The sequence below is a fragment of the Lactuca saligna genome, chromosome 8, assembly GCF_052625555.1.
Source record: "Lactuca saligna cultivar CGN05327 chromosome 8, ASM5262555v1, whole genome shotgun sequence".
Taxonomy (NCBI): domain Eukaryota; kingdom Viridiplantae; phylum Streptophyta; class Magnoliopsida; order Asterales; family Asteraceae; genus Lactuca; species Lactuca saligna.
The window spans coordinates 251,203,707-251,220,781 of record NC_136424.1 but is presented as its reverse complement, the minus strand read 5'-3'; the positions used below and the strand labels follow the sequence as shown (position 1 = coordinate 251,220,781).

General features: G+C 30.2%; 1 protein-coding gene across 2 annotated transcripts in view; it reads left to right on the top strand.

Moving 5' to 3' along the window:
* The window catches only part of LOC145010862 (serine carboxypeptidase-like 13), a 41,345-nt gene extending 27,594 nt beyond the window's left edge, over window positions 1–13,751 (top strand). For both annotated transcript variants that reach the window (XM_078969421.1, XM_078969422.1), the window contains 10 exons: window positions 1,462–1,564; window positions 8,935–8,972; window positions 9,148–9,249; window positions 9,379–9,465; window positions 9,552–9,707; window positions 12,570–12,650; window positions 12,727–12,878; window positions 13,073–13,186; window positions 13,290–13,344; window positions 13,526–13,751. In XM_078969421.1, coding sequence (XP_078825547.1) covers window positions 1,462–1,564; window positions 8,935–8,972; window positions 9,148–9,249; window positions 9,379–9,465; window positions 9,552–9,707; window positions 12,570–12,650; window positions 12,727–12,878; window positions 13,073–13,186; window positions 13,290–13,344; window positions 13,526–13,609 — 972 coding nt within the window. In that variant the 3' untranslated portion in view covers window positions 13,610–13,751. The remainder of the gene's footprint in view (window positions 1–1,461; window positions 1,565–8,934; window positions 8,973–9,147; window positions 9,250–9,378; window positions 9,466–9,551; window positions 9,708–12,569; window positions 12,651–12,726; window positions 12,879–13,072; window positions 13,187–13,289; window positions 13,345–13,525) is intronic.
* Window positions 13,752–17,075: the final 3,324 nt, after the last annotated feature.

The following is a 17,075-nucleotide window of genomic DNA, read 5'->3' as shown; positions in this document are numbered from 1 at the left end:
CATGTGAGCTAGAAGCATTTATTGCTATCACTTCTTCAAATGTATTCATAAAGTCTTTATAATTTACCCTTACACTAGTTATATTGCGAATCTGTACGTATTATCCCAATGATCTCTATTAGCTTACACTTAGCTTACACTGTAAATAGCAATGTAAAGAAATGATCTGAAAATGTGACATGTACAAGCTGATTTCCATGGTCGTTGAGTTTAATTTCACGAGTGTTCTGAAATAGATTTAAGAAACCAATCCTTAGACTTCGTATTTGATTCTTCTTTCTGTTCTTTTGGTACAAAATAGGAAAACGTAATGATTCGAATCAGTAAGATGCACTGACTGATACCATATGATATCCTGAGAACTTGAAGAATCGTCTCCAAATTTAGATCTTATTTGGGAACGGATTGGGAGAATCCATATTCAGGGGCTATAGGCTTCAGGATCACCCAATACTTTCTCCTCCATTAGTTAATGTCTCGTAATTCAGACAGTCCAGTTCAAACCCAAAATGACAATCGTTGTTTTCATCAGTTCTTTAGGGAGAGAATACCATGGAACCAGTAAAATGGAAGGGATGAAGCATTTCACAGGAAGAAGACGAGTCTTTGTTCAAACTGAATCCGGTTGTGTCTTAAGAATTGTGCTAGATCGAAGTGATAATGCTCATACAGTCAAAAGAAGGTTACAAATAGCTTTAAGTCTCCCAATCGAAGAAAGCTTTCTAAATTTTGGAGACATGGTTTTAAACAAAGACCTCAGTGCCATTCGTGACCATTCTCCTATTCTCTTAACAAGAAACATCTTACACAGAAGCTCTTCAACTCCATGTTTCTTCCCAACTGGTAGAGACATCCGCCAAAAAGACTAAAGTGCCCCCGTTGAAATCCTAGGGCATTCTCGTAATTTTGACCAAACAAAACCACTCGTTGACGAGGTTGTGAACGCGATAATCTCCGGGATTGACCAGATCCTGTCAACTATGGTCTTGGAGGTGCTTATTATTTCAAAAACTGTCAAGGTGAAAGTGTCGCTATTGTAAAACCAATAGATGAAGAGCCATTCGCAACTAATAATCCAAAAGGGTTTAATGGGAAAACCCTTGGTCAACTAGGATTAAAACGGTCAGTTTGTGTTGGTGAAACCGGTTTCAAAGAAGTAGCAGCTTATCTTCTTGATTATGGAAGGAGATGAGAGAATCGAAGTAAGAAGAAAGATATGGGGAAGAAGAAGGGTTAGAGAGAGAAAGATGCGAATTTTCAGATGGTAATTAATGGTAACTTATAAACACATTATAAATACATTTGAAGAAGTAATACGGTAAGGTGTATTGTTTGGGAGTGGAATGTCACGGGTTCGAGTTCCCTCTCATTTGGCCCAAAACTTTGGTACTTTTCTGAAGATTGCCCATTTTTTTAATATAAAAACTAATATCAATGCTTTTTCTATGTATATTTAAACAGTGGCTTGTGGATCATCCAAAATTTCTCAACAATCCATTGTATGTTGCTTCAAGTTCCTATGGTGGTATATCGGTGCCAATAATTGTTCACGAAATATATAAAGGTATACAAACACACACACATATATATATATATATATATATATATATATATATATATATATATATATATATATATATATATATATATATATATATATATAATGTAAACTAATATTTTCTCGCGAACAACTTTTAAAATGCGAACTATTTTTCCCATAATTTTTTTGTCTAAAAAACATGTTTTACTACTTTAAGTCCAACATATTTAAGCATTTTGGTAAACAAATTACAGAAAACGTGTTTATATGAAAAGTACGTATGTGCATAAATGGCAAAATGGCCCATATTCGTAAAAAGTGCGCATATCCACTATTTGTATGTGTACGTTTCACTTATGATTTACTAGTTTATAACCCTTGAAAAACACATTTATAAAATTAATTAAATTTTCATATTAAAAAATAAAAATTATTAAACAATTATTCTAAATAAATTATTATTTAAGGTACATTTTTTTAGTTATATAAAATTATAATCGTTGATTTAAATAAATACGTGAAAGTATATCACATTATAATCTGTATTAATTTTTTTTAATCAAATGTTATTAATGTAATATAATTAGAGTGAAAAAAATTAAAATTTAAAATGGAGAATCAATTATTAATTTAATGTAATTAGAGTGAGAAATTTAAAATTTGAATTTGAAATTAATAATTAATAGGTTGACAAGTGGCATGATAGGTGACATATAATATTAGTGAGGAGTTATTATAGTATGACACTTGTCAATAGGAGAATAAACCTATTCATTTATTAGAATAGAGAGAAGTGAGATTTGTACGTCATTTAAAAAAAATCATACGAAAGAGTTCCAATTTTAAAAGTAGTTTATTAAAAATAGTATTCACACAAGATCATGAATATATATATATATATATATATATATATATATATATATATATATATATATATATATATATATATTAGTTTATAACCCGTGAGAAACACGGTTATAAAATTAATTAAACTTTTATAGTAAAAACTCAATATTATTAATCAATTATTTCAAATAAATTATTTTAAATAAATTATTAATTAAGAGATATTTTTTTTAGTTATATAAAATTATAATCATTGATTTAAATAAATACATGAAATTATATGACCTTATAATATATATTTATTTTATTTTATTTTTTATTCTAATGTTATTAATTTAATGTAATTAGAGTGTGAAATTTAAAATTTGAAATTTGAAATGAAGAATCAATTATTAATTAATGTAATTAGTGAGAATTTTAAAATTTTAAATTTTAAATAGAGAATTAATAGGTTGACATGTGACATGATATGTGACATATAATATTAATGAGGATTTATTATATTATGACATATGTCAATAGGAGAATAAACTTATTTATTTATTAAAATAGGGATATATATATATATATATATATATATATATATATATATATATATATATATATATATATATATATATATATATATATATATTGAAAGAACCTATTGTTCATGATCAATTCTCTCATTATGTGAATGGTATAAATAATACATATAATGGTTTATGAAAGGAAACTATAATCAGACTAGGAATCTAAATACTAGCTGTCATGTGCATATCTTTTATCACATACTTATCATAATAATAGTATATCTAATATATAATTGTCCTCTGCAGTCGCAACGGGAGGTTGACGAATGTTGAGATTGTATCGAAAATCATCAAACAAAACATGTGGTAGTCCTTTAGTAAAAACATCAGCTAGCTTGTAATGTGACAGAACATGCAAAACTCAAACCTCACCTTTAGCGACCTTTTCCCGAACAAAGTGAATATCCATTTCAATATGTAATGTGCGTTGATGCCAAAGGGTTATCAGATAAGTATATGACACTAACATTATCACGATAGACGATAGTTGCCTTAGAAAGGGGACAATGTAACTCGAGGAGGAGATTACGTAACCAACAAGTTTCAGAGACAACATTAGCAATGCTGTGATATTCCGCCTTAGCACTCAATCTAGATAAAGTCGGTTGACGTTTGGAGGTCCAGGAGATGAAGTTGTCACCTAGGAAAACACAGTAGAGGTAGAACGTCTTGTTGTGGGACAGCCTCCCCAATCTGCATCAGTATAGGAAAAGAGTTGGGTAGCGGCAGATTAGTAAGATGTAAAACGTTATGTAAAGTCCCTTGGACATAACAAATGATGCAATTTAGATCATGCGTGTGAGCGGTATTCTGCCTCAACACTCAATCTGGATAGAGTTGGTTGACGTTTGGAGGACTAGGAGATCAAGTTGTCTCCTAGGAAAACACAGTAACCGGAGGTAAAACCTCTTGTTGTGGGACAGCCTCCCCAATCTGCATCAGTATAGGAAAAGAGTTGGGTAGCGGCAGATTTAGTAAGATGTAAACCGTTATGTAAAGTCCCTTGGACATAACTAATGATGCATTTTAGAGCATGCATGTGAGCGGTATATGGTGCATGCATATGAAGACATATTTGTTGTACAACGTATGAAATATCTAGCCGCGTAAAATTAGATATTTTAAGGCACCGACTAAACTCCAATAATAAGTTGGATCGGGAAAGGGATCACCGTTTTCCGCATCAAGTTTTGAGTTAGTGTTAACCGAAGTGGTGGCCGGTTTACAACTCGACATGCCAACACGATCAATGATCTGTTTGGCATATTTAGTTTGACTTAAAAATAGACCTTGAGAATGACGTTGAACGATGATGCCAAGAAAATAACTTAGAAAAACAAGATCCTTCATCGCAAATTCGCGTGCTAGAAGCTCCGTAAGAGTATGTCAAAGATTATGAGAAGAAGTGGTAAGGATAATACCATCGACGTAGAGGAGTAAGTATGTAACATCATTACCTTTTCGATAAATAAATAACGAGTGATCCGACACACTGTGCTTGAAACCGATAGTCCCGATAAAATCGGCAAGCCGTTGGTACCATGCCCGAGGGGATTGCTTAAGACCGTATAGTGAATTTTTAAGGAGACAAACGTGGTCGGGATGATTATTGTCGCGAAATCCCAGTGGTTGATGCATATAAACTGTTTCGGAAAGGTTGCCATGTAAGAATACATTTTTTTACGTCGAGTTGATGTATTGACCATGATATAGAAATGGAAAGACTCAAGACAGTGCGTATAGTAGCTGGTTTAACTACCAGGCTAAAAGTCCCGTGACAGTCAACTCCAACTTGTTGTGAATGACCGTCTCCCACCAGTCGTACTTTATAACGGTCAAAGGAACCACCAAATTTAAATTTATGTTAAAAAATCCACATAGATCGAATAATATGCATATCGGGTGTTTTTGGTTGTAAAACCCAAGTCTTATTCTCAATTAGTGCATTAAACTCATCGGTTATAACTTGTTTCCAATTTGGATCAGATAACGCATCCTTCGGATTGCATGGAAGTGGAAAAATAGTAGCAAGAGAAGAAATGTTGAAGATATATTTAGGTTTAGAGGTACCAGACATGCTTCGTGTATGTATGGTCCGAGATGGTTGTGTCACAAGGGGAGTGGAGGGAGGTTGGGATGAATTCATGCTAGAAGGATTGTTGGAGCCTATAGTGGTAGACATAGGGTTGGATCGATCGGGAAAAGGGGAAGCCGAGGCAGAAGAGCATGGTGTTGTGGTGGGATTTTGTTTAAAAGAGAAAATATCTTCATTAAATAAGACATGACGAGACAGGATGGTCTTGTTGTTTTGGATGTCAAAGCATTTATATCCGCAGTGGTGAGCAGGGTAGCCGAGGAATACACAGGGAGTGGAGTGAGGTTGTAATTTGATGATGGTGGTAGATGGAAACAATTGGTAACACAAACAACCAAAAATATGTAGATGTTTGTAAGAGGGAGCTCGTTTGTATAGTAGATGGGTAGGGGTGTGGTTGTTAAGTGTTTCTGTTGGAATGATATTTGAGAGGTAAGTTGCCATTTCAAGAGCATGGTGCCAAAACGAGGCTTGGACATTGGCGTGGGAGAGAATTGTTCGAATTATATTATTAATTTCTCATATTTTACGCTTGGCTTTCCCGTTTTGATATGAGGTGTGAGGACAAGAGAAACAAAAAACTATTTCATTTGAGGAACAAAAGTTGTGAAAAGATTTGTTATTGTATTCTGTGCCATTATCACATTGAAAAGATTTGTTATTTGCGTAAAAATGAGTTTTAACAAAGCTACTAAAAGAGAGGAAAGTAAGAAAAACTTGAGACTTATTTCCTAAGGGAAAAGTCCATAAGAAATTGGAGTGATCGTCAAGAATGAGAACGTAATAATAGTGTCCCCCGAAACCCAAAACCGGTGACGTCCAAACGTCACTATGAATAATATCAAAAGGTGTAAAAGTAGTAGTCATAGAATTAATAAATGGTAATTTAGTTTGTTTACCAAATACACATGATTGACAAAGAAAAAGAGATTTAGTAAGATTACAAGAGATAGACCTATTTTTTATAAGTAAACTTAAAATAACTGCGGTAGGATGTCCTAAGCGATGATGCCAAATGTTTTGAGAAACTGTGGAAAGAGTTTGAGGTTGTAGTTTTTTGATAACTGAGGATGATAGTGGATATAAATCACTCTAGCTATTGCATCTCATGAGTCAGATCCCCATTTGGTAATCCTTCACAGTAAAACCGAAAGGGTCAAATTTGATAGCTAAATTATTGTCAATAGATTAACGGCGACATAAATAAAATTTTTAATGAGAAAAGGGGTATGGAGAACGTTTTTAGGCAGATTGGAAGGTGAGGGTGAGAAGAATGTGTGTCTGTATCCATATATTGGAATTTTGTGACCATTACCGATAGTTATATTTTTATTTAATGCACGTAAATTTAAATAAGACTTGAGCGTACCTTGGGAACCTGTCATGTGAGATGTAGCATCGTTGTCAAAATACCAATTATCATAAGGTTGTTGTAGTGAAAGAGCATGCATGGCTTAAGCGAGATCGGTGGTGAATATGTTGGGTAAGCTTGCTATGGATGTGGGCCGAGAACACTAGGTTGTTGATGTTGTGATGGTGTATTCCAGGAAGAGGTTGGGTAAGGACATGGATGCATGGCCCAAGGAGGCATGGCCCATGCCCATTGAGAATATTGGGCCCAAGGGGGTAGTCGCTTATTTGGTTGTTGAGAACCCTCTAAAGTACCAGATTGGCTGACACACCCTCTTCGACTACCCCTATTGGGGTTTCTTGCGAGTTGCTCATTTAGAAAAAATATTAAAATAATAACAATGGGTCAATCTTTGGTGAACCAGCTCATTTCCACAACCTTAGCTCATCTTAGATTGGATTGAAAATCCATGGGCACGTGTCCAGTTTGGTTAGAGAAGCCAATTAATTTTTATACCAAAAGCTATTTTTTGTTTATAATTAAACTTTATATTTAATAAAAAATTAAATAAAATATATCAAAATATCTATTTTATTTTTCTCTACAAAATAAGACCAATACTGATATAATTTTATAAATATAAAATTTTAATATAAAATAGGTTGGGTTGGATTGCAAATGAGTGTAAATAATTGGATTGGATTGAGTTGTATAGGTAAGGATAAATAAATTTGTTTTATATAGAAAAATTAGGTTGGGTTGGATTGTTAATGGGGATAGCCTTCCTCCCCCTCTAATTTCCACGACCCCCCCCCCCTCGGTCCACGATAGGAGGTGTTGTCGGAATGGTTGTCAGTAGTAGTGGTGCTATTGACCGACGGTGGTGTAGTTGTGTTAGCGATAGCTGAGGATGACCACAAAGGGTTCAATTTAACATCAGTGTTGGTGGTGGAAAGAAGATCAGTGGATGATTGATGTGCTTTGCGGCTTTCTTCAAGTATCAGTTTGACCTAGCCTTATAAAATGGTGGCAGGGGATTGCTTTGTTGTATTATCGTTGCTACATTATTGTAATTAGAATTCAATCCTGATATGAGTTGTAGAACAAGAAGGTTTTCGGAGACTGGAGATCCGACATTCAACAGTTGATCAACAATGTTTTTAAGTTCTTGGAAGTAAGCTAAAACGTTGGTGAAGTTGTCAAGTTTAAGGTTGGTGAATTGATGTTCCAGGCAGAGATCTCTAGAGTTCTTGTTGTCCTGGAAGATGTTTGCAAGAGTGTCTTAGGCCTCTTGTGCAGTTGCTTCTGGTTGAAGAATAGTGTGAAGCAAATCATAAGAGATAGTGCTATAGATCCACTGTAAAACAATGGCATCGAGACAGGACCATTGCGCTGTGGCGGCGGCGGGATTAGTCGGTGGATGTGTTGCTGCAGTTGGTTTTTCTGGTATGATGTGATCAATGACCTGGTAAGCTCTGCAATGTATTTTAAAACGAGTTTCCCAGGAGGTGTAATGTCCTTTTTCCATCTCTTAGGTAATGAAAATTACATTTTTGATATTGGAAATAGTAAGGGTTGGATGAATTTTCGATTCAATAGCCATGGTAGAAGGATTGAGACGAGAAAAAGAAAAAAAAAGTGGACGATCGAGGAGAAAAGAAACAGATAAGAAATGGATGGTAGAGTAATCAAGAACCAAATTTCTCTGATACCATGAAAGAAACTACTGTTCATGATCAATTCTCTCGTTATGTGAATGGTATAAATAATATAAATAACGGTTTATGAAAGGAAACTATAATCAGACTAGGATTCTAATCAACTAGCTGTCATGTGCATATCTTTTATCATATGCTTATCATGATAATATTACATATACATACATACATATATATATATATACACACACACACAACAAATGTTAGATTATCTTGAAAAATAATCAAAAGACATGTTTTGAAATTAAATTATTATAACAATATTTAAAAAGAATATCAAATTGAAAATTGTACATAATTTTATTCACTCACAACTTGGTGATAGAAATCGTTGAGAATTTTCTATTCAAAATAAATATTTATTTTAAGTCATATTAATCTAAAATTTAGTTTATGAATCTAAATAGGTCATCATAACTAATAAAAACTGCTGAAAGTTGAAACATTTATATGTATTTATTGTCATATGGTTCATGATCATACTAATGTTTATCAAAATTTTAATTTAGTATAAAAAGTTATTTCATAATCCATCAGAATGACCAAGTTATTTTCATATTATTCTATATTTTAACAAAATAATTTTATTTGTATGCAACGTGTGGGCATTTGCTTGGTTCTTAAAGTTCTTTGTATTGAGCTAGTTCTAAAAAAAGAAGTCTGATTTGTAAAATTTTATAATTATTATTTTACTGTGCTTTCAAAATACATAAAAATCGACTAAAGATTTTGTTGACTAAATTATTTATTTCTTCCGAGGGAGATTATTTGGAGATACTTAGGTGTTTAGCTTCTTATTGCACACTTTGTAGGTAATGAAGTTGGAGAAATGCCAAAAATTAATATCAAGGTACAATTTGACCAATCATTTTAATGAGTCTGATTTCTTGTTAACTTGTTTATTTATTGTTTACAGTTATGTCATGAACAAATGTTGAACTTGATTACACCACATTTGATCATCCATATGTAATCCTTTCTCATTTTCATGGATAACTAAAGTTGCTAAATGGTTTCCAACTTAGGGATATTTGCTTGGTAATCCTCTAACAGACATAAATGGTGACTACAATTCAAAAATCCCATATGCTTATCGAATGGCACTCTTATCAGATGCAATCTACAAGGTGAATAAGTTCAATTATGTTATCCGCTCATACATTATATCCTTTTCTTACACCTTCCTAGTTGCTATAATTGCTTGCACAAAATGAAATTCCAATATGTCTAGGACTTAAGTTGCATACTTTTTGTAGTCAACTCAAGAAAATTGCCACGGGGAGTACTTTAATGTAGATCCCAACAGCACTCTATGTATGCATTATCTTCAAGTGGTACATAAGGTACATAAACTAGACTTCACTTTGTATTATCAACTAAAAATGTCATCATGGGAATATGTATTCAATTTAATCCTTTTTTTTCATAGTGTCTCGAGAGAATTAACATTCAACATATTTTGGAACCTCAATGTGACATTGCAAATACCTTAAATTCCAATCTCTATAAGAGGGGTTTAAGATCTTCTGAGAAAAGCTATAAAGATATTTGGACGTTACCTCAAGCTCATATACAACCATGCGAGGTATTACTCTATCTGTCTATTATATGCTTATGTATTATCCCGCCCCCATATTTCCTTTATTTAAGAAAAAATAAGTAATTAAAGATAATATTTATAATTGTTTAAATCCAAACAACATGTGAATATTGTTACCGATATCTTGCAAAACTTTTATTATATTTCCTTAAATGAAAGGTCATAGAGTTTGTGTCCATCATAATATATAGGCAGTTGGTTTAAAAAAAGAAAACAATACTTTTAAGGATATTTCAAACTTATAATTAAAATACATATGGGTCGGGGCATATTCCTTTTTTTGCACGGAAAATATTATATATTGTTGCCCTTAGGAAAAATATATTTCATCTTTGTTTTAAAAAATAATTCAATTTATGTTGAATTATGGAATCTATTATGCATGGGGGTATATGTAATTTTAGATTCAAAGTTGAATAATTGGTACTTCTAAGATCAAACCAAATACCCAAAGTCGTATTTAGGACAACATCGCAAAAACCCATGATATTTAGGCTTTTGTTGTTTGCTAGCGAAACATTCCTATTATAGTGCCTAAAATTATGCATTACACTTATGGAATGACTAACATGAAACTACATACCTAAATCCAGTATCCAAGATTTTATTAAGTTTTCAACATAAAAAATAAGAGCATGATCATCAAAGTTTTTTTCCACATTAATCTCCATCTTGGCTTTGTTTGTGGAGGGTTTTAGGCACTACTTTATGACAACTATTATCCTTGCAATCAGGGCCGGTCCAGACAGTGGGCAACTCGGGCGACCATCCAGGACCCACGTCTCTAGGGGGCCCTAAATTTATGGGGCTATGTAGTGTGTGTGTGTGTGTGTGTGTGTGTGTGTGTGTATATATATATATATATATATATATATAAATCGTTAACTAAATGATTTTTTGGGTGTAAAGTTGGTTTAAACTCAAATTAGCTCAAAAGATAAACAATTTGGTTTGTTTGTTATTGCTAATTAAACACATCTATATCAAAGAATAAATAATATATATTTTTAATCTTTATTATATTTGTCTTTGAGAGGCCTTTTTTTTTTCTTTTCGCCCCCGGCCCCATATATGTTTGGACTGGTCCTGCTTGCAATTCGTACATGTGATATATTTCTTGTTCTTCTAATGACCTCTCTTCCTTGATTTTGATATTCCTCTGCTACTACCTTCTATATTGGTCTTTCTTCCTCTTTTTTCATAACTTAGAAGAGTACACGAAGATTCACTAGCACTTTGTATTATTACCAAGAGTTAAATCGAATGCCTTCAAATATTAGCCTAGTTCCGTCACTATACCGTACCAACTATCAAGAAATAATTATCATCTTAGCATTTCCTAGACATTATCCTCAAATCCAATATAAAACAAAATCAACCTTGAGATTCTTAAATTGAACTCATTAACATGATCAGTCACGGAGCTACCCTCCTTAATCTTTAGATTCACCTACTACCAGATCAAGAACACCTTTTTTGTTGCTGAGGATTTTTCATACATATTGGATGACAATCTAATTAGACTGTATGTAGTTTTCTCATTGAAAATATTGTAAGTTATGTTCTTTGCTAATGATAATATTAACTAGATCAAGAGCCTGCCAATATAGTAAATTCCAGTCCTCCTACATCACTTCTAGTTCTTTTCAGCTAAGGGTTTATGTAAAATCTTCCGATAGAGGTAATCAATATGTGTTCACCAATACTCAAACTCATGACCTTCAAATTTGTCGATCTTAACCTCCCCGTCTTGATATGTAGATTTGATACAAATTGTTAGTAGCTTTGATACAAGTTGTTAGGGTTTAGGCACTTCAAGAAACGATAGACAGTTTCCCATAAAGTAATGATACCAAACAAAAACAAAGAAACAATCAATTTATGTGGTTCACACAATCAAAATGATCGACTATGTCCATGATGAACAAGAGAGAGAGAGAGAGAGAGAGAGAGAGAGAGAGCTTTTGTTATTTCTTTTAAATGCCTTTTGAATACTACCTTAAGTTGTATAAATTTAAGGGATATAAATACTAGTTGTTCGACATAAAATTGTTAATAAGTCTAAACCAAAACTCTGACAAAATACTAGTCCGTGACATATTAAAGGTGAATCTGATATATATGAACTAGCCGCTATATGTTCAAATGGTGAATCAATCTTCGCAAATTAACAACCTCAAGATACAAAATAGACCGAACCAACATGAAAATATTAAAAAGCTTGAACTAATCAATTCTAAAGTAGATCTTCGATCGTACACCTAAGCCAGTTGGTCGCCTTTGGGCCTTCCTAATATACTTGATAGCCATAAAGCCTTTATAGTTAGCCTGTTAATGTAAAATGATTATCCTAATCATGTGAACCATGTAAACTTTTTGTCATCTTTATTTTTTGTTCACATATTTAATTAGGTATTTGTTGTTCTAGAACCTAACATTTTAAAATATATGGAAATAACCCATATTACACTTGCAATTGAAATTTGTGTTAGCTAGTGATGGATAAAGACAAATAATTTTTAGTTAACTAATCAAATGGATAATTATCTACAATTTAAATTTCAAAAAAAGTTTTTGGACAATCATTTAAAGTTTGATTATGTTTTTATTTGTTTTTCATGAACGTTGAGAGTATATGATAACGGTATGTTGATATTAAGTTCAGATTAAATATACAATCATTTATATAATCATATTATCTTGTTCTGTATTAGGAGAAATTGATTTTATTTTAGAACAAAGATATATATTGTCATGTCTTATAGGTTGTCATCCGACATTTTTACAAGAATTAATCAATCATTCTTAAAATTTTATGATTCGTATATTTTTATATTTTGTCAATAGTTGGCCCAGGAAAACATCAGACGTTACATTCCTGCATGGGCTAATCGCAATGACGTTCGAAAGGCTCTTCATGTCTCTGAGGTTTGGAGTTCATGTGTAGTTATGTTCATGTTTGTTTTGATTACAATATAGGATATTAATGACCTCATGACCACAGGAACTTGATGATATAGAATGGGTGCAATGTAATGAAAGAATGAAATTTGACTTTCATAAAACGGAAGACATACCTTATAATCACAATGTCCAAAGTAGTGTTGCCTATCATAGACTCCTTACTACCAGAAATTGCCGCGCTCTTGTATATAGGTATTACCCTCTTTTAGTTATGCCTCTTAACTTTTCATTAATAGTTCCTATTAGTATCTTATATTTACACTTATGGTCATGAAACTAGATTGAGTTTTAGTGATCCTATTAATGCATTCTTGTTGTATTAAGAAAATTTAAAAGAAAAAAAACATCCATTTCATTTTGACTTGTTTATGTCATTGTTTGATCAGTGGGGATCATGACTTGCTTGTTCCATATTTGGGGACACTGAAGTGGATTGAATCACTAAATTTGTTAGTCACAGATGATTGGAGACCATGGCTTTTTGACGAGCAAATAGTCGGGTTAGTTGTGTTTTTCATTAGGAGCAACATAATTTGTAATCATGAAATATATGTGAAAATAGTAACATTTCAATGTTGTACTGCTATCTTACCTTTTTTGCAGATACACCATGACATACTCAATCCACGACTACAACTTGACGTTTACTACTATAAAGGTGAGATATCTTCCTCAAATTCTTCTTCTCTTCTCATGAAGATTGTAGTATTTGAGTTTGTAAAGAGGTTAACTATTTTTTTAAACCATTAATTTAGTTTGCTATTTTTATAAGGTAAAAGAAGCATTTTTCTTGTTATCATCATCTTGTATTAAAAGTTAAACTTTTATGGTGTTCAAAGGGAGAAGGTCACACACCTCAAGAGTACAAGCCGAAAGAACACCTAAGCATGATTAGGAAATGGCTTGCTAATGATGTCCTCTAAGAAACATTTACTGTGTTTCATGTTTCTTTCTTATCTTATATGCATCATAGCTTTTATGTTTCTACTATATATAAGTCAATTTCAACTAATAATGTAATGTTTTTATACTTTAAATAATGCATCACAGTCTATATGGTTGACCTTTTGTGTTGACATTAAACCATTCTTCAAAAACTGTTGAAGAAACTTGAAAAATTTGATAATATGGTGTGTGTGTGTATATATATATATATCCGGTAAGAATTTTTTTTCGTAGGAAGGTAAGAAATTTTTATTCGACTTATTTTTTGGGCGAAAAAAATAAATGAATCACCAAATGAAACAATAATAACATGATTCACCAAAAAAAATCCCACAAAAACATTTCGATGATTCATTTTTATGATGATTTTGATGATATTCACTAAAATTGTCATAAAAGTGAATTTTTTTTCTTGATTTACCTAAAAATGAATCATGAAAGTATTTTTTTCAAATTTTTTTCTTGTGAATCATCTTACTTTTGAATCATCTAATGATTCATTTCATTTTTTTTGCTAAGAAAAGATGCATATAAAAAAATTTCTTACCTTCCTACCAAAAATTTTCTTCTTATTTAATCTTGACTCTCTCTCTCTCTCTCTCTATGTATATATATATATATATATACACACACACACACTAGACGAATGCCCGCGCGTTGCGTAGAAACACTTATATAGTTGAAGTCTTTACAAATATATGATTTTTTTTGAATATAACAATAACGTTGTTGTTAAATTTGATATAATAATTTGTATATACTAAATTCATATAATATATTGATTATTTTGAATTATATGATAATATATATATATATATATATATATATATATATATATATATATATATATATATATATATATATATATATATATTATAACTTCATAATCTCAATCGTTTGAATGACTTCTACCCACGAGTTACACATGAATAAAATTAAATATAATATATGATTTGATGTTATTTATAATTGTTTTTATTGTTAATTAATTTTTTAAAATTTATTTGCTTAATATTTTAATTTGTATCATTATAACTATTTAAAACATAAAACATTGTTTTTTTATTTTAAAGCTAACAATATAATCATTTATATAGAGCTGTTTTTAACTATTGTTATTGTAAGTTATTTTAAGCTATTTATTTGAAAACTTTTAACGATTATAAAAATATATTTAAGAAATATTTTAGTTAAATTGAAATTACAATTTTGTTTTTGCTTTTATCACTACAATTTATCACTTTTAACTATTTACAAAATATTCTTTAGTTTTTTTAAATGGAACTGAAATTTATATTTGAGTTGACATTGTAATGCGTAAAAACACATATATAGTTGAAATCTTTACAAATATATATTTTTTAAAATATAACACTAACGTTGTTGTTAAATTTGATATAATAATTCGTATATTAAATTAATATAATATATTGACTATTTTGAATTATATGATAATATATAAATTTATTATAATATCATAATCTCAATTGTTTGAATGACTTCTACTCGCAAGTTACATATCAATAAAATTAAATATTATATATGGTTTAATATTATTTATAGTTGTTATTTTTAACAAATTTTTTAAAATATATTTGCTTAATGTTTTAATTTCTATCATTATAATTATTTAAAACATCAAACATTTGATTTTAAATGTAACAATATAATCATTTATATAGAGTTATTTTTAACAATTGTTATTATAAGTTATTTTAAGCTACTTATTTGAAATTTTTTAATGATTATATAAATATATTTTGGAAATATTTTAGTTAAACTGATATTACAATTTAGTTTTTTGTGTTTATCACTATAATTTATCACTTTTAACTATTTACAAAATATTATTTGTTTTTTTTAGTGGAACTGAAATTTATATTTAAGTTGACACTGTAATGTTATATTTAAATTAACAATTGAAGTATTTTGTCCAAATTGTTCAAAAATTGTATGTTTAAACTGATAATGGTTTATATGCAACAACATTTTAAATCTAATAAATTGAGTATAATATGTTAAAATTTAAAGACATAACTTTATAAATAAAAGTAAAGATATTATTTTAAAATTGAAATTTAGTCTATTTATGATTACACTTTAGGTTTGATATTTATTTAACCTTATTAACTAACGAACAATCATTATTAGAAATACACTACAACTTATCACTTTTAACTATTTATAAAATAATTTTTGGGTTGTTTAAGTTAAATAAAACTTATATTTAAGTTGATCCTATAATGTTATGTTTTAATTAATAATTTAAGTATTTTATACAAATTGTTCAAAAATATACCTTTAAAATGATAATAGTTACATCCAACAATATATTAAAACTAATAAATTAAGTATAATATGTTAAAAGTTAAAAAACATAATTTTATAAGTAGAATTAAATATATTATTTTAATATTAAAATTTAGTTTATATATGAATACACTTTAGATTTGATATTTATTTAACCTAACTACCAAATTATAATTATTATTATAAAGAAATTGAAAAGTCATGGGAGTTTCAAATGAATGTGGTGAAATGAAAAAAGAATGGAGGTTTCAAATGCATGAGATTCAAGAAAATATGCTAGCTTTATAAGTATGTATGATATATATATATATATATATATATATATATATATATATATATATATATATATATATATATATATATATATATATACATACTATCTTATTATACAAACCTTACTATTTCTAAAAATAGATTTAAGACGTCCAAACCTTTCAGCTGAATGTACAAACATTTATCAACAAATTACAAAATACAATGCATTAAGTACAAATGTAAAATTAATATTGAAACATTCAAACCTACATCCTTATCTTACCCAATATAGATGATTTAAATTTTTAAAAAAAATCATATTCTTTGACTAGAATGAGTCAACATGGTACAATCTTTAAAACATAATATACAACAAATTTATGCAATCAGATCTTATCCGTGAATCAGTCAACAAATGTTAAACCAACCTTTTCTCAATTTCAGCTTTTAAATTGGTCAAAATCAAATGAATCGGTTAGATCAAATCTGACTTCTTGAATGAGATGAATTGGGCATTATTGTTTCAAATGAATCTTATCGCCCTTATTATTAAGGTGTTATTGTTTTGACCTGACTCATTCATTATCTCGCTGTTTCCCCATATCTCGGCAAATTATCTTCATTGTTCATATAAAATTGAAGACACATCCAAATCGGTGCCTCTCCATCTGTGATTATCACCTAAACCTCCACCGTCCAACAATAAGAAGTCATTTTTGCGTTTGGTTCATCAGGTCTATTTATCTACCGATTTTGTATTTTTTTTGTTTAGAGCAAACTAATATCTGAAAGAAAGTTAATCGCACCCGTCGCTTGGCGCGGGTAAACGGTTAGTATATATATATATATATATATATATATATATATATATATATATAT